At 38.3% G+C, this 19,257-nt stretch overlaps 1 protein-coding gene across 1 annotated transcript in view; it reads left to right on the forward strand.

Moving 5' to 3' along the window:
* The first annotated feature begins 2,606 nt into the window (after positions 1-2,606).
* Positions 2,607-19,257, forward strand: part of LOC121314735 (F-box/LRR-repeat protein 2-like) — a 74,016-nt gene continuing 57,365 nt past the window's right edge. Inside the window, exon 1 of the mRNA XM_041248327.1 lies at positions 2,607-3,044. Within this exon, the coding sequence (XP_041104261.1) occupies positions 3,015-3,044 (30 nt within the window). The 5' untranslated portion in view covers positions 2,607-3,014. The remainder of the gene's footprint in view (positions 3,045-19,257) is intronic.

Genomic DNA, 19,257 nt, shown 5'->3' on the forward strand with positions numbered 1-19,257 from the left:
CACAAACTGTCAGAAACCATCTCAGGGAAGCTCATCTGCATGCTCGTTGTCCTCACCAGGGTCTTGACCTGACTGCAGTTCGGCATCGTAACCGACTTCAGTGGGCAAATGCTCACCTTTGATGGCCACTGGCACGCTGGAGAAGTGTGCTCTTCACGGATGAATCCTGGTTTCAACTGTAACGGGCAGATGGCAGACAGCGTGTATGGCGTCGTGTGGGAGAGCAGTTTGCTGATGTAAACGTTGTGCCCCATGGTGGCAGTGGGGTTATGGTATGGGCAGGCATAAGCTACGGACAACTAACACAATTGCATTTTATCGATGGCAATTTGAATGCACAGAGATACCGTGACGAGATCTTGAGGCCCATTGTCGTGTCATTCATCTGCTGCCATCACCTCATGTTTCAGCATGATAATGCACAGCCCCATGTCGCAAGGATTTGTACACAATTCCTGGAAGCTGAAAATGTCCCAGTTCTTCCATGGCCTGCATACTCACCAGACATGTCACCCATTGAGCATGTTTGGGATGCTCTGGATCGACGTGTACGACAGTGTGTTCCAGTTCCCGACAATATCCAACAACTTCTCACAGCCATTGAAGAGGAGTGGGACAACATTCCACAGGCCACAATCAATAGCCAGATACTGGTTTTCTGATCCACGCCCCTACCTTTTTTTAAGGTATCTGTGACCAACAGATGCATATCTGTATTCCCAGTCATGTGAAATCCATAGATTAGGGCCTAATGAATGAATTTAAATTGACTGATTTCCTTATATGAACTGTAACTCAGTAAAATCTTTGAAATTGTTGCATGTTGCATTTATATTTTTGTTCAGTGTATATGCCATGACATACTGTATAGTTCAGTATACAAGAAAAAAAAGTATTATATGCAATGTAATAGTAAAATAGAAACAGCTTGTATAATAGCCAAGCAAGTTATTAGTCCATTCAACAGGAAAGCTATAAAAATATTATTTTTGGAAACCACTCAAAACATTAATGTGTCTGCCACATATAATTATCCCCTGCCTGTCTTGAGTAATGAAAGCATGCATTACAAGCCTGGTGAGTTAGATGTGTCAGGAATTTGCTGCAGACATTGGCAGCATTATTGTCTTGCTCGGGAGAAAACATAATGAGCATTATGGTAGGGTAAGAGCTATAATCGTTTCACTCTTTTTTATTTCCACATTAGTTTTTATTTAAAAAAAAGAAAGAGACTGGTACTAAAGAAAATAAAACCCCAGTGTTTTAACTGGAATACCGTTAGTTTTAATTGGACCAGTGACGATCTTTGAGGCCAGAATTGCCCTGTTTTAGACTCTTTCCCACGTCATTAAGGAGGGCAATTAAACTTCAAATCACAAACATTGCAGAGCAGAAACACTCCAGAGTCAAAGTATATTGCCATTTCAAAATCATGGATTTTTAAGAGCTTTCAATGCCTAAATTGGAGTTCAGCCAGATTGTCTGTCTGTGCTGTATGTGCAGTGTGAGATGTTTTGTGGTACTGGTATGTTAACACTGGGACATGCAGCACCATTTCCAGTCTGTCAATATGTAGGATAGCAATAAAACCTGTGCTAACATTTTAGAATTTTAAGGCAGCTGAATACCCCATGCCTAGTACTTGCATAATAATAATAATAATAATAATAATAAATAATAATAATAATAATAAATCATAGCAGTGCTACTGTGTGAATGTCTTGCTTATGAAAGAATCATCTGTAACTTCAGGCACTTAGTCTTATAAGAATAACTGAAGGAAAGACAAACGTATCTTCTAAAAATTATTTCATTAGTCTTAATGCAGATGGAAATTCCATCAATAACAACTGATGTATGCTAGTCAGAGCCAGTGGTTTGCTGGTTTTCAACTGGTCCTGCTGGTTCAGGAAACTTGAGCCCGGTTAAGGAGCTAGTTAAGCTGGTCCATGAATAAATAGGTCCATTAAAAATGAACTATTTGTTGTTTACATAAATTAATATATTGGCTGTAAACATTATATCAGATTTTATATACCTGTCAGTAATAGTAAACATTGTTTGCTTTCCCAGACAATTGTTTACTATTGCACTTTCACATTTAATTACATTTGAAAGTTCTAATACACAATGATAAGAGTAGATCAATTATACAAAACGTTATAAAGATGATACATCTCAGGTTCTACAGTCTGATTGATTCTGTAAGTAGTCTTTAAATAAATGACCAAATAAACCTTCGTGAGTATGGCCTACAATGCAAGTTATAAAACGTGTGTGTAACAAACAACAAAAAACATATATACTGAAAGCAAATTCATGTGAATGTGTACAAAACTTATTCGGTGCGAGTTTGTGTTCTTCTGAGCGCCCTTTCTTCCCTCGTGGGGACTCATCTCTAAACTCTGCCGCTTTTTGCGTATCTGTTGTCTTACATTCCGGCCTCTGCTGCACAGACTGGATCATGCTGCTGGACTAAATCAAAACAAAGCGGCCACGCGCACGTTTCCCGCAGCAATGACATCACCGCACCCCCTCCTTCTAGTCCTGCGAAACCAAAGCGAAAAGACCTGCAGCACGGCAGGGGAAGCGACGCGTCATTTGGTACTGGGCGTTGCTTATTTGTAGGGCTATGTCGCTATGCAATAGCCGCAGAAAGCACATATGCGCTAATATTTGTGTGATAAATTGAAGCAAAAGAAAAGTGTAGAGCCCGTCGCTCTTCTGCAAAATACAATAGTCTTGTGATCAGATTAGAGTAGGCGGAAGTGAGGTCAGGCAGGCAGTCTGTCTCCTCCATGTTATTGTTTTTGTGTTGTGTGATGATATAGACGGGAGACCAGAGACCCTCCTGAGTTCAAGAGCAGGCTGGGATTACATTGTTGTGTACGAGAGACAAACGGGACACACGCATAATCTGTCATTAGCGTGTGTAATTCTGTAAACTACGGAGTTCCACTAGCCTGCGAGATACGTAGAGTTGTAATTGTGCTCGTGTTCAAATAATATTCGCCATGAACGGCATCAGCAAGGGCAGGTTTGAGGTAAGTAGTGCAGTTCCTGCTCTGTATGATATTGATTGAATCACGTGTGATATGTGAATGGGGAAACTGGTGATTTTATATATATAGATAATATATATATATATATATTATATATATATATATATATATATATAGATATATAACACCACACACAATGTTCCCCCAACACCCAATCCAAAGACCACAATGTTACAGGATGCACAATGTCCTACGTATGAATGTTATAATAATAATATTATATAATAATAAATAATAAAGATTTGCGGTTCAAATTTTGAAACGCCAAGTTTAAAACTTTGGTGTGTTTTCCGCATCAAACCCACAAAAGCAAATATGTGTCCGTGTTTATAGCTGGCAGCGATAGCACTAAGTGTTACATTCGCGTTTAAGGGCTATCGCGTAAATGTAAACTCACATTTGATTATGTGCTTAATACATGACCTTATTGTGATCGAAAAAAATGTAACATCAGAAGCAATATATATATATATATATATATATATATATATATATATAGTATATATATATATATATATTCCTAAGATTACTTGTTTCGCTCCCGGATCGTTAATAAGAACAAACTAGTGAAGACATTTAGTCAATGGGTGTAGAGGCTAATTCCCAGAATTACTGAGGAAACCGAGTTTGCCAAGGCGTAGTTATGGCATGGTTAATTTGTGAGAAATTTACATCAATGGGCTAATCCCTAATAATAACAATAATCCAACCTATGTTGGTTTGGTAGCTGTACCCTTTCATCCTGTAAAGCCTAAGATATAGCTAGAGGAAATGTAACAAGCAGTCAGAGCTCAGCTTGCATGCTTTCTAACTGTGTCCAGTACCACTTTTGAATTAGGATAACTGAGTTGTCAGCTCTTTGACACTTGTCACCCTTTTAACCAGGCCCTGGCACAGAGAAGAATAATGTTGTTACAGTATTACTACTACTGAGTGTGACTAACAAAAACCAGCCTGGGCCTGCTGAGTTGAGTTTTGTTGGTTTCACCAGTTACACTCTGTGTGTATAGTTCTGAAACCTCCCCTGATCGCAGTGAACTCTGTTTGGCAGCTAAAGCAGTGTAACCAGGGTACAGAGTGCTCGCAAGCTTTTTGAAAATAGGGAGTAACCATTTAAGCCTATAGCAGGCATCAAAATTATGTGATGTTTGGGTATCCATGGTAGTGGTGTTGTTCATGAGCCTTAGATCTTCCAAAAAGAAAAATCAGAAGAGAGAAGATAAAGCAGAAAGTGAAGGCTTTGGTCAGCCAAATATGAGGCTTGTGTGGATTGTGTTTTGATTATTGTTATCAAGGACTTGGGGGGGAAAAGGGAAGTTGTCATTTTGTCATTTGTATTCCTGGTACTGTATAGTATGCGAAATACAGTATATGCCTGTTTTAAAATATTTATTGATTATACTTTTTTCAATTATTAACAAATAGTTTATGAACACATCAGGGATACATTAAGATTATCAGTTTATATAAACAAGTTCATTCAATATAAAGATTACATTTTTCAAGGTCTGGCTTTGCAGAGCAATTAAGGGACTCATTTTTGTTTTGATTGCTTAGCTATCAGCAGAGCTTTTCCAATAACACGAAGAAACGCCTTCTGCTGCAGGTTTTAGTAGGAGAATGCTGGTAATAAAGTAAGAAGGCTTCAAGGAGGGAGCATGCTTGTGTGCACACAAGCTACACGTTATTCATAGAATATAAACAAAATGGAAAACCAGTAAGGTCTGATTTCAGATAAAATACGTTGCACAAAAGGCTAAACTCATAGTATTCATGTTTTAATGTAACACTGAATCAGTTTTATGGACAACACCGCAGTTTAAACGTGTGCAGGATTTTCTGATAGTAAAACTGCCATACTAAGAAACTACTTTCTGTAGGTGTGCATAGGGTTCCTAATTAGGTTAGTTGTGCAATCAGGTCCATGCTAAATGGTTAAACTAAGGTTTTACCTCCATGGTAACCTGGATCTCCTCCAGCAGGTAATGACCTAAATGCTCAGGTGAGACTTAGTACTGTTTGGATAAACTCCTGTAATAAATCACTGCAGATCAGATTGAGCTGCCACTTGATTGCTCACTGCTGGCAACAGATTGTTTTAGTAACAAATCGTAAAAACTTTTTGGATACAGAGCAAGTAGATTTTTTTTAAAGATGCAAAAAGTAATAGATTATTGTTCCCCGTGGCTTTTATTGTGCAAGCCTCAATTAAACATTCATTAATCAATTAATTGCCCAGGTGCCATAAGCTGAACCTTAAATGATAAGCACATGCATGTTTTCAGTTGTAATTTAAAGGCTTTTATAAAGACTCACACACTTTTTTTTTTCTTTTTTTTTTTTAGTAATAAAATGTTGCATTGAATCAGTTCCTGCCTGATTGCTCTGGAAGAGTGATGGGTAACCCTGGCCTGATTTCATGAGAAGTATTTGTTGTTTTCCCAGTCCTGGTGTAGGGTCAAGGCCTTATTTGGAAGCAAGGGTTGAAAGGGTGCAGTACACTACATTATTGTTTTTAGTACACGGTGTATTAGGTAGGGGTCTTCCACTCCTCTTCATGGGAAAGGAAAACAGTCCTCCCTTTCCAAACAGTCACAGTTTGCTGACTATGCCAGCCTTGCATTTGTGGGTGCAGTATTTATAAATGTCACAGACCAGAGTTTCACCTGATCCATTGTTCAGATAGTTGTCCTGTTCTCCAACTACTGGAAAAGAGTTCAGGTTTTTTTTGTATATAATAATGCTAATACTTTTTGACACTGGGAGCGGGGTTTGCGACTACAAAAGCCTTTCATGTTTGGTACAGTATTTGTCAGTTTGTCTTCTGAAACGGCTTTGGTTTGCATTGGGAAAGCCCGTTTCAGACTGCTGGTGTGAACTGTTGATTGGATCAACCGATGTCTTCAATGTGCTGTTAACCTGTCAGCTCCAGGTACCTATACAGAGGCAGTTTTAACCTGCAGCCTGTTTTGTGCCGATTTACCTGCAGTGTAAGTAGGGGTTCCATTTTTCTGCATTTTAGAAGTACAAAGTAAAAATCAGCAACCACCTTACTAACAGTTTACAAAAAAAAGTAATAAAACACATCAAGTCCAAACGCTGCTTGAATTAAGTTATTATTATTATTGTTGTTGTTTTTATTTTTTATTTATTTATTTATTTCTTAGCAGACACCCTTATCCAGGGCGACTTACAGTTGTTACGATATGTCACAGTACAAAAAGTATCACATTATAAAATATCACATTAAAAGTTATCACATTATAAAATATCAGATTGCAGAATATTATAATGCAGATAAGAGCAATTGTGAAAGTACAATAAGACCAAATTTAAGTAAGAGCAAAATAAAGAATACATTAAAGTATAAGTAAGAGCAGTTATAACTTATAGTAAATATTTGCTGTAAGTTATAACTGAAATGCTCCATAGTCATGTGTAAATTGTATGTCAGTGCAGTTTCACTGTCAAGGCCATTCTTAGAAAAACTAACTTAGTGATGTATAATTTTATATTAATGACTTTTATTGGCAGAACTGCTGAGGTAGCCTCTGAAATCTTAGAACAGAAGCAGCTGGGATCAGGGTGGGTGGTGTGGATTAATGAACTGACCGTTCACCTCTGGGGCATATAGGTCGAATTGGTCTGGTGCACTCATTCACCATATTGCCACACAGATTTCTGCACAATCAGTCAAGACTGAAACAGAATAAGTGGTTGTTAATTCAGGGCTGAAATGTCCCTTTCAAAGTATAGTGACTTGTGAAAGATTCAAGACTGATTTTAATTCGGTTTAATTCTTCACCTATATGTTCTGCGGTTTGTAAAATTAGCAAGTAGTTCTAAAATGTTGCAGCTGAATTTTTTCTCCCATTTTAAATGTTTTGCATCAAGGTTTTTCATGCAGCTGGCAACCCCCCCCCCCCCCAGCCATGTCCTAAGAACGTACCTTGAGAGTGCCGTCACTGCGTTGCTTCAACTTTGATCTGGAGCACTCACTTCTTGCATACTAAATTACAACTGGAAACTGCAGGGTAATGCTAGCCGTCAGCCTTCTTTAGATTTACAACATGCATAAAAAAGGAAAATCAGACATTTTAAGGAAGAGGGAACCGAAAAGAATGTTGATGTAATATTTTCAATGACAGTAGCTGTGTGGGATGGTGGTTGGAATTTAAAGAATAAGGTGCTAGGAGGTTTCAAGTCCAGTATAACTATGGCAGTGGCTTGCTGGCTGTCCCTGCCACCCAGCTAAACACATTCTGATAACTTTGTTGATAGGGTTCCTAATGTTTTACAGTGGTAATAGCTAACATGATAACACTATGTAACACAATTTTTGTTCCTGGGTAGTAAGTGTTATTTCCTAATTGCTTATGCCTCAAAAGTATTGAAAATGGCTATTATTCCCCACAAACTTTGCTTTTGTGACCAGGACAGTGATATTTCAAAATATCACTATTTCCAATGGGAAAATGGGCAAATATGTGTCTTTTCGTTCACATAAAGTCAGAAAAAAACAACATATGAATCCAAACTAACATGTATTTATACTAAAGTAATACAAAAATGACTACAAAAGATTTAGAAGTGAGAAAGTTTTTTCAACAATTTCAAAGCAAGGCCTGTTAACAAGTTTCTAGTGTACAGTACATGTTTTAAAATGGAAAAATAGGTTTGGTAAAAAATACTGTAAGTTTCTTTCAAAACTCTGCATTTGAGAAGTTCTGTTGTAGCCCAAGAACCAAAATGTTATGGGGCTGTACTGTACAGTTTAAAAGGCTTCTATTGGACCTTAACACATCTTGTAATATATATATATATATCCACTCTGAAGGATGCCTCATACCTTTATGGATGTGTTATGTGAAACACCTGGTAGCTCATCCAGGTGCTGGAGCTAACGAGAATATTTCGGCAGAATGGCATCTGAAAATACTGTAAAATCATGAAGACTTTAAAACGCCTTCAGAAGTCTGTCTGGTGCCTTTTCAACTTGTTAAAGAACAGTAGCCAACCTTGATGTATTTTTGTCAGGTTTGCGTCAGGACAGTCACATGACATTAAAAAAGAAAAATAAATTACAGAAGTTGTCTTCATCGCTTTCTCACTCGGGACTAATGTAATGTGTGCATTTGCTGGTTCTCTGATTGGACTCCATTCAATGTTTAGTATCCATAGCCTGTAAAGATGTTAACAAGTGTTGTGAAACCTTACAAAGGCCACTTGCAGATCAAACATGTAAGATTCAATGTGCTTTAAAAGAAACCTGTACAGGCATTATTTTACTTTCAAATCCTAGCCTGTTAATGAGTCAGTCTGGTAGCCTCTACAGTAGCTGTGTGCTGATGCAGTATTGTGTAGTACAGAGTGCAGGGTTTGCATACTCCATTGACCCTGGTTGCAGAGAAGCTAGAATTTGTACAGCAGTCTACAAGCTTGAAATGGGTGATTGTTACAAGCTGCAACGTATCAATACCTGTCTGCTGCATCTCAGATAAACCTGCTTAAAACTGCCCTGGGAGTAATCTGCTGAAGGAGCTAGGGTTAAGCATGGAAGAAAACAGAAATACCTAAAAAATTAGCTTAGGTGTAACCAATCACCTTCAAAATCACACACCAAGTTAAGTGGTCTCCTCCTGTGTTAAATTGTAGTGATTCACATGATTTCAGGATAAATTCAGCAGTTCCTGTAGGTTCCCTCTGCTAGGTAGTGCATTTCAAAGCAGACTCAATCATGAGCACCAAGGTGCTTTCAAAAGAAAAGGGACAAAGTTGTTGAAAGGCATAGATCAAGGGGTGGGTATAAAAAAATATCAAAGGCCTTAAATATCCCTTGGAGCATGGTCAAGATGATTATTAAGAAGTGGAAGGTGTTTGGCACCACTAAGACCCTGCCTAGATCAGGCCGTCCCTCCAAGCTGGATGACCGAGCAAGAAGGAGCCTGATCACAGAGGCTACCAAGAGGCCAATGGCAACTTTGCAAGAGCTACAGGCTTTTATGTCCAAGACTTGTCAAAGTGTGCATGTGACAACAATATCCCAAGCACTCCACAAATCTGGCCTGTATGGTAGGGTGGCAAGAAGGAAGCCATTACTCAAGAAAGCCCTTGAATCCCATTTGAAGTATGCAAAAGAACAGTCGAAGCACATTTTCCATTAGGAACATTATTATAAATCGGGTTTACGTTCCTGACTCTTTTGCTAGATAATATATCTATCTACCTTTACAAAAATTAGCTGTTGTATTGTACTCATGCAAATATTTAATTCTTTACACTTAGCCCGGTGGGTACGCGCATATTACTCAGGCATCTATATGATGTGTTTAAAAATACAGACTAGGGGCTTTCCAGTGACGTATTCAGTGTGTGTATGCGGTACTACTAGCAGGAAATACGATCGCCTGAAGTTAAGCCCCTCATCATGTGACAGAGTTCACAGCTTAGGCTTCGTTTTGAGTCCATTGCTCTTATCAGACATTGTTAAGGGCAAATCAATTCGATAAAAAAAAAAAAAAGACTGAGACAGGGAGACGACGACAGGTACTGCGGTTCGGACACCTTGCATGCGCACATGACGCATCGCTCAAGTCTCGCTGTGTCATAAATGCCGTATCGATATCGTATCGAAGTCGAAGCAGAGTAGTAATGCATAAGAGTCGCAAGTGCCATGCGTCCTAACTCGAGGATCGCCTGTATATATTGTAGCGTGCATGGGGAAAGGCAGCAGCAGGGCTCTTTTGTAAAGCGGTATCGGCGTGATGCTTTAGTGCGAGAGGTGCCCTCCACCTGTGTGTGGATTGCCACGCCCTGTGTGATGCTCCTGCCTGCGGGGAACCTGGATCGAATCCTACATCCGTACGTCCATTTTAATACGTCCCTCCAAGTGTGCAGTTCTTTAAGTAAAAGACACAAATTCAGTATTGAATGTAACTGTGTACAGATTTAAAAAACAAGAACACGTTTTATGAACAATGTCACAGCTCTCAACTCCCTAAATTACTGGTGGCGCACGCACTAAACACACGCAGCTGCTGCATGCAAGCACAAGCATACTCCAGTATGCAACAGCACATTTTTCATGGAGTAAAGTTATGTAGTAAACCTGTAATATATAGTAACGGTAAACTGTTGTAGACTTTTGTGCTTTGTTTCTTTGTCTGTCAGACGTGTTCTAGAGATCATACTGAGATTTAAAAAAAATATCGGTGCACAGAAATTTACATTTTTTGTAACTACAATTGTCAGATGTGCAAGACGTTGAACAATATATGCTTTAGTAAACTAAGTTTTACGTTATTGCAATGTGCCAATAGAAGTTTAACCATTTTGTGGGTTACTGCTGTGTTTTATTAAAATATTTTTAAACTACCTACCTACCTACCCTATTTTGTTTTCCAGCTTATCCCGAACCACACAATTTTTTATTTGGCCTTTGGCATAGAGAAAACACGGGTTGTTTTTTTTTGTAATGCTATTTTGCCAAATACTGTATTACAGTACTATGTTTTACTTTCATTTTCACATTTTTCTTTGACTAGTATACATGCAGTACCATTCTTTGGTGTTTTAGACACACTTATGTTCCTGACATTATTAACATCAGGGCATTATAAATTAAGGTAATTACAAGGTAATATAACGACTCCCTCTTAGATAGGATATTTGTACCCATCCGATGGACCCCTGGAACCAATTAAATCGTATAAGACAGGCTCCAGCAGCTTTATTTATTTATTTATGTATGTATTTATTTATTTATTTGTCTGTCTTGTAAAAGTGCAGTAAATTTACATTTCAGTATCCTCTAGTACCTTTCATTTTTATTTATTTTTTTGCTGATTTGTCTACGAGGCAGTGGACACATTAAATGCATCCTGGCAAAAGTCAGAATCAAGAAAAAGAAAGTCAATGACAATTATGCATAACATAGACTTCAATTTTCAACACCCAGATTACATAGCAAGATGTGTGCTACTGCCATCTTAACACTAGATAAACTGTTGTTCTTTCAATTTTCCACATTTCATGCATGTAGTAACAAATAACAGGACTGTATAATAGTTTGATTCGGTGTAGTGAATCGTTGTAGTTGATTGTACCAGATTTAATGCCTGTTGGTTTGCCCCTGCAGCATCACTTACCCACAGGTGACTGTAAAAGAGCAGTCAGTGAAGTATGATTTCATTTTATTTATATTCAGGGTAGACTGTCTTTTATAATTCAGTGTTATATTATTTGTTTTTGTGCTTATAAAAAATAAATCATAAGCTACAATTTTACAGTTATTATAGGTAAACCTGGACGCCTTCTTAGTAGTGACTCCTAATTGGGTAAGCTAATAAATGCTGTATTTGGCAACCGATCGCATGGGGTTTTACAACCATTTGTTGCTATTCCACTTCTACAGTATGAATGGCCATTTTAATTTAACTGTAATGACACCTTAATTGTACATGTTGCTTCTCTCACTCATCATTTTTGAGTAACTTCATTAAAACTATCAGTCATCCACTTACCTTCCATGACAAAGGCGTGCAGCCAGCTTGCTTACCCTGGAGTATTTAATATTGTATCTCCCACTATTGATCTAATCCATGACTTTTCAGTCCTTAGGCACACTGCTGGTGTGTCATTTTTATACTTGGTAAGTGTCCTACTGATTTCTGGGTTATCTATGCTTGAAATGCAGTCCTGATCGCATACCACTGCAGTTATAGACAAATGCATACCAGTTACCCTGTGGAGAGCTGAGCTGTAATGTTTCCTAGAACAGCAGACAGAGAGTTAAAGCCATAAAGCCTCTCTGGGAAGTGGAGAGTTAATCTCACAAATTATTTCATTATTATTTGTATTATTTCATGTATTTTGTTAGTGGTTAGTGTTCTTAAAATCATTCTGCACATTGTCAAACACTGTTCACTTAACTTAACTACCATACTACTATGAAAGCAACACTTTATTGTTGCTGAGGCTGATTCTCTGTGCAGTATTTAGAAAGTAATTGAAACGTCTAGGCAGTTTCACGCAGTGTAGTTTTAGTTGTTGGTTTCCAGAGGTCGTAAGCATTTATTTACTGTTAGAACTGATTTAGTAGGAGACATAAATGAAGGCTTTGTTGCTGGAGCTGGCCACCCCATAGTTTTTATGATTTAAAATTACAGTAATATTACAGTTAAGTCTTTCCTCTTGGGGTTAAAGTCTTTACAATTTGGGGAATCGCCCAAAAAGCTAAAACAAATCCAAGATAAACAGCCAAGGTTCAAGAAAGATTTAGAACCACCAGGTGGTGCATGAAAAACTGTTCAAAGGCACCTGAACACAGAAGAGTTTTATGCACGTAGCCCTCGCTGCAAACCACTTTTAAAATAAAATTCATAAAACAAACTCTTCAATATGCAAAAAAATATGAACAGGAATCTGAGGTCGCCTTCAACAAAATTCTCTGGTCTGATGAGAGTCCAATGAGGGACCACAGTATGTTTGGAGGAAAAAGGGGAAAGACTTCAATGAAGAAAACTGTGTACCTACAGTTAAATATGGAGGTGGTTTGATCCTGATTTATAGGGGTGTTTTAGCAGTTCAGGGACTATTTCCAGACACATCCTCGGCTTCATAATCACACAATCAAGGCTCATTTAGTTGTAATGCATTTGTCTGCATACAAATAGTTTGGCATTGTGAATGTGAGGCTGGCAATCTAACCCAAAGTCTACTGGCTAATGGTTCCGTTGCATTTTTCAATAATGTTCAGTAGGTGTATTTTTATTTTTACTTGATTTTTTTTTAAAACTGCTTCTTACACATAAAATATAATAATGAAGCAGCGGAAATCACCCAGACTGAAGAGCCCCACAGTGATTCCAGGGTTTTGGTTTTATTCCAGGTCACATGCAGTTCGTGTGGCACTGTACAGGCAGCCTCACTGTTCAGTGCTGCTGTGCACAAAGGCACTCTCTTCAGAGTGCTCAGAAGTGGCATTTACCTGTACTAAGCAATCAGAGCTAATCAGTAGCTCTTTGACTCATAGATGATACTGTGGGTGCTTTTTCTTTTAGTTCACTGTGAAGAAAAGTAGCCTGTAAATCACACATCTAGAAGACTGCCACAACTAGGATGTGAGAAGTTATTACAAAATAACTTCAGATAACATGTTCTTGGCTTTAACTTGAAGTCATCAATGCAAGAAATGTTTGTCATGTTTGGGTTTAGCAACAGTTTCATGTGTGAAACAGCAAGTACCAATTAATTCCCCTTACGGTATGTCTGGATTTTAAAAAACGTGACCTGTCAAGTACCAATCAAAATGGTACTTCAAGTAACAGTACAGGAAGTTAGGGGTTCAAGTATGTTTTAAATTAAATTACAGTTGGCTGATTTGCCTCTGTTACGACAAGGATCTTAAAACAAAGCACCTTTTAAAGTGATTTACAGACCTACGGAAACAATGTCTTACTTGTGCTTCCCAGTCCTATTGTCTCCAGGCCATTCAATCGCACTACAAATTCTCACAGCAGCAGTGGAACAAAACTCTGCAGTTAAGGAAATCAGTCCTGAACAAGAACATGAGTATCACGATTTAGCCAACCTGCAGTAAAAGTATGACATGTCTGCTCGAGCTGAAATCTTGGAAAGGTGAAAAGGTTCTTATAAATGTAACCCATAGCTGCTCTTTCCATCACTCAGTACATACTGATATGGAGTTAGTTTGTCCACCCGACTGTCTTTCTGTGTGTTATTTTCTGCCTATACTGTATCTAGCGAACCGCTTGTCCAATTGTAATGGGGCATAAAACAAGGTACTGTGTCAATCATAATCATTCATAATCCTGGGTTCTGTCGAATCTGGCTGTCTATCTAACTGCCTTGTCAGAATTGAATGTAACTTGCTAAAGACAATCTTTTGCCCAAGTTACATTCTCGGGAAGGGGTGTAATTCTCTACATAAAAGTACAGGTACTCTGGCTCCAGAGTGGCACATCCGGTCTTGGCTCTCTACATGGAGTGTAGGATGCACCCTGTAGCTTGGACTTCGCTGGTTCAGGCTATTCCACTGCTGACCGTGGACTGGAGCTCCCAGGGGGCGTCAGACAATTGGCTGAGCGCCGCCTGAGGTGGGGGGGCTTAGGTCCGACAGGGTGTCCCCGGCTCGCCGCGCACCAGCGACCCCCGTTGTCTGGCCGAGCGCCTGCGGACTTGCCTTATAAGTCGTCTGACGCTGTAGCTCTGAGGTGGCTGCATGGTAAGTCTGCAGTGTGAAAATAAGCGGTCTGCTGACAGCACACGCTTTGGACGACAGCTTGTGTTCGTCCTCACCCTCCTGAGGCAGCGCGGGGGTGGTAGCAGTGAGCTGAGCCTAAAAATAATTGGCTATTCTAAATTGGGAAATAATAATAATAATAATAATAATAATAATAATAATAATAAAAAAAACAAAAAAAAAAGCAAAGTGCAGCCGTTACACATTGCATTTATGAATATTTTGCAGACCCTGGGTGCTCACCTACAACAGGACCTGGCCATGCTACATTGATAGCCTTGAATTAGAACATATATTCCTGTTATTTATTTGTTTTTTACTGATTACTTATCCTACAATATATTCTGTGTGCTTCTCTGTTGTGTTTCTGTGTAGATTAATTCTACCTTGATCTATTCCAGAAAAAGATTAGAATGTTTCAGGCAGAAACAGTATAAAAGCAGACATTAGTTTTTTTTGTTTTTTTTTTAAATCCCTGGTATTGTGGTTCCTGCACAATAACAAAGTGACAAATTGTACATTTTCATAAAGTAATATCATTACTGTGGCTTACGTATGCCTTTACATGCAAGTGTAAACTTATTTAATTTAAACTGTAGAAAAGAGGGCATTGTACAAAGAACATCTTTCTGTTTTGGTTTTTGTTTACAGTCCTCATAACAGAAAATACTAGGATCACAACAAAACCAAACTTTCATTATTTACCTTGCAAGTTGGGACAATGTTTGGAAAGCATAAAAGCACACCTGCATCTAATCCCAATTCTGACTTGCTTGCAAAATCGGAAGCAGCACTTTACTGTATTGATCCTGTTTTTAATTTATTTATTTATTTTCTAAATTTAGTTGTCGCCAATTTTTTACCCCAGGTTTTTTTCTCCGTATCCTTTGCTCACCGCTCGCAACCCCCCACCTGCCCGTGTCCTCTGAAATATTCTCCTGTGCTGGAGGACAACATAGATCTGGAGGCTCCACTGCAGAGCCACAGGCACCCTATTGGCACAGGGGTCGCTGATGCACGGTGACCTAAGCCCTCCCTACCTTGGCCAATTGTGTGCTGCCCCCTAGGAACTCCCGGTCACGGTCGGCTATGACATAGCCTGGACTCGAACCTGCGATCCCCTGTTTTTTTTTTATGTTAATCCCTACTGTTCCACACATCACTAAATTTTATAAATTTATGTGCAAATTCTGACAAAGAAATTGGTGCAAGACAAAGAATATTTATCAACTGTGTAATTTATGGCAGACACGTGGATTTTTGCCTTCAAACTGGTGTGCAGCAATGGTCATTCCAATATTCAGATAGTTTCTATGAATTTTAAGAAAATAATAATTACTCCCATGCCCCTGTTTTCACATCTCACTGCTGAAGTCTTCTGTTGTTGATCAGCCAATGAGCGCTGACACAAAGCAAAATGGGCAGAGATATTTAACACATGCCAAAATGAAATCTGATCAGAATGAAAGCTCGGCCAATCAACATACAGTTATTAACTTTAATGGTGGCCAATAGCAGCTAAGAGACAGAGAAGCAGTATTAGGATACAGAATACAAGCAAAATGAACTGTGCTGAATGAAAGCGCATTTGAGAAATGTTGTGCTAGTGTGAGTGAATGGAATGCAAGCACGTTGGATGAAAAGCTGATGAAATAAATCCCAGTACCCAGTACCCAGTACGGGCATTAAAATAAGACCCGGTACGGAGTACTTGTGAGTACCTGCAGAATTTCACCCCTGTTTTCGGGGTGTATGAAGGCTGTCTTTCTCCAACCGTCTGCCTGTATGTCACACTTGTATTTTGCCTAGATCTAGATAATTGCTTTTCCAGTACATACTGTACTTTAGCACATGCTTTTGTGTCAATCTGGATTATAGGACTATATGAAAGCATCTTTCTATCTTTCTGTATGTCAAACCTACAGATAGCTGTACTTTTGAATTCACAGCCTTGACATGGGAAGAATGTCCTGACGTGCTTGTCTTACATTTAGTTGACTTAAACAGACATTCCTTCATACAGTACTGTAGCAAGAGACTGGCCCACTGTCATGACCAGCGTTTCCAGTAAGGCACAGTTCAACACTTCACACCCCTTCCTTTCTGGATGAATAAAATCCCAGATAAGAAGCACAAGCTAAACAATTCCGGTCAGATTTTTTATTCGGATTTCCTGCCCCCATGAGGTGCTAGCCTGGCCGTTTCCTTGTGTCATGGTGCATTGGATCTCCTACTGTGCTGGACGTATGCCATACATTAAGTACTTTAGAAGGAAATAATTTGCTTTTGGCATTCACAAGCTGGATCCTGCTAATTTCTGTCTGATAGTAGTGTGTTGCTAATCAGTGTGGGACAGTTTCACACCCAGCACATTTGTCAATTTATTATTATATATTAATTTATATATGCATTATTTTATAGTGTTTTTTTTTTTTTTTCAGTTTAATTTTATCCAAAGCACCTCTGACTTCTCTGAAATGGGTTCAGATATGTTAATTGAAATAAGAAATGTGTACACGTAACAACCTTCACCCTTTCCAATACCAATTCTATTCAAGTTTTATCACTAGCATTTTGAACCCTATTGTAAAGTATATCTAGTGTTGCATTTAGCACAAAGGAATCGTCATATTTTTAACTTTGAAGTATACGCCAACTGCTCTCTATTGTAAATCATTAAAGGAAACTTGTTGTGTGTCGCATATCAGTCTAGAAATGATGCAAATACTTAAATAAATCACATTTTATTGAACGTGTAAAATGTCTGTCTTTTGAAGTTGAGCATGGACATTTTACAGTTATTTGTTCTTATTCAATAATTGTTGTGTTTTTAACTCTCCTCAGCCTGAGGATAAAAAGCAGTTACTGCTTCAGTTGTGGGGAATCATGCCTCTTTTTGATGTCGTAACCTGTAACCCTGCTGTGTCACAGACCTCTTTACACTGTATTTTTTAATTTTATTTAGTGATGTTGATAAGGGGTTTGTAAATTGCCATGGAGGATCAGGCCCACAGGCATCCATATAGAATTCAAGGATTGCACTATTAAGATTAGACGCTGTTTAGGGAATTGAAATAGATCCCATGAATTCTTTAATAAGACCTTTTACATTATATTCCCGGTGGTTGCATCCACCACTTCTCATGATTAAACTCATTATTATTTTGCTGAGATACCGCTGTTCAGTATTCAGTGAGAGATGAGCAAAACAAGCATGCTGCAAAGGGGAAGTTATTGCAAACAGTTTGAAAAAGGAAGCTGGCCCGTTGACCAGGTGCTACTGTAAGGAAATTAGGCTTGGTACTGTAGACCAGGACTGTACAATCATGTCCATTTAAAATGCAGTTGGAGACGGGTAGTAAAATTCCATTTTAAACTAAACCTGGTGGAACGTAGAAACATTTTACTGATTTTTTTTTTTTTTAAGTTTAATGATCTAAAGTTCTGTAATGTGTCAGCTGTACTGAATAGAATTCTTCAGTGGTTTTCAAAGTTTAGTATGTGGAACGTTTAATTACAGTATTTCATTACCTTAACTGTAGGTGTTTAAAGTTTACTGAATTGCATTAATTTAATGCTTTGTAAAGCTTTGTAATTTTGTATGCTTAATGTGATAGAATAGATCACTAGCTATATATCATCAGTAGGTACGTGTGTACTAAGTACTTGTGTGTGTTCATTTTATTCTATACATTATTAAAGGTACAGTAATTGTTATTAATACCTGTTCGATTATCCATACAAATCAATTATGTGAACTAGTATCGATCCCAATTACACAAAGGACACTTATTTAATGTAAATCCGAAAACATACTTGTCCTGGATTTGCCCATTTAAGAGATTCTGGTGGGTGTTAAACAAGCATTATTCAGTATAATTGGGCAAGGGAAAATCTGCCATTCCTATATTGTACCCAGTTTGCGAAGGAAGGTGTGAATGAGCCAGTGAGCAAGGTGGCACAACAAACCAGCTAAAAGTGGACCTAGACAGGAAGCTGCTGCTTCTGTTTGGAGAGTGGTGGTTACCATCAGAAGACCCATGTGACATTGCCAGCAAAGCCTTTGTTAGTACTGTAAATCACACTGCTTCAGTCAGATCAAGTTGGCAGATTACTGTTTGACTAAGAGAAGAAGTGGGCTGATTTTATTGCTTAGAAAGGCAACATTACAGTTTCTAAATGTTAAGCAAATGTTGACATCCATTTTAGGTCAGAATCAAGATTTATTTAATTCTCTTTGTTTGTTAATATCCACCTGTACTACTACGTCAGTGAATCTTAATAATAACCAAAAGCTGGACACTTGCTGTTTTTTAAAGGGGTACCTGTGTGTGTGTGTATGTGTGTGTGCGTGTGCGTTTTGGATATAGTACAGATGTGCGGTTTCCATGTGGTACTGTATATCCAATGGAAGCAGTTGCCATGAAAACAGAAGCATGCACCCGTGAGCCATCAAAACGTTGGAATGCTACAGTATCTTTCCAGAGAAATCAATAAGATAAACACAAGATCCATTTTTTTCTTTGCATTTTATTTAAAATTCAGATGCTTACCTTTGATACAGGCTCTCTGTCCTTGCTGTCAGGAGTCAGTATTACTTAAACAGAAGTACTCTGAGAACATGATACTAGAAACAGAATAATTGGACAGGTTTTTTTTTTCATTTTAACAACTGTTACGCTAATCGGCTCTTGCAATATTTGCAGTGCAGTGTTTGAGAATTGGGTTTATGTTTACATTTTAGTGTCATGTTGAAATATGGGATCTAGGTACATGCCCCTAACAATTCGTCCCTCCAACAATTCTTCCCTGTTACTAGGTGGACAAATTTATAAGAGTCATAATACAAAAATGATTTGGATATACTTTTAAGATGGTGTAACAATATAGAAATTGTTGATTGTTAATTTCAGCAAGCTAGTGTTGTTGATG

This window comes from Polyodon spathula, chromosome 4, assembly GCF_017654505.1.
Source record: "Polyodon spathula isolate WHYD16114869_AA chromosome 4, ASM1765450v1, whole genome shotgun sequence".
In the NCBI taxonomy this organism is placed as follows: Eukaryota; Metazoa; Chordata; class Actinopteri; order Acipenseriformes; family Polyodontidae; genus Polyodon; species Polyodon spathula.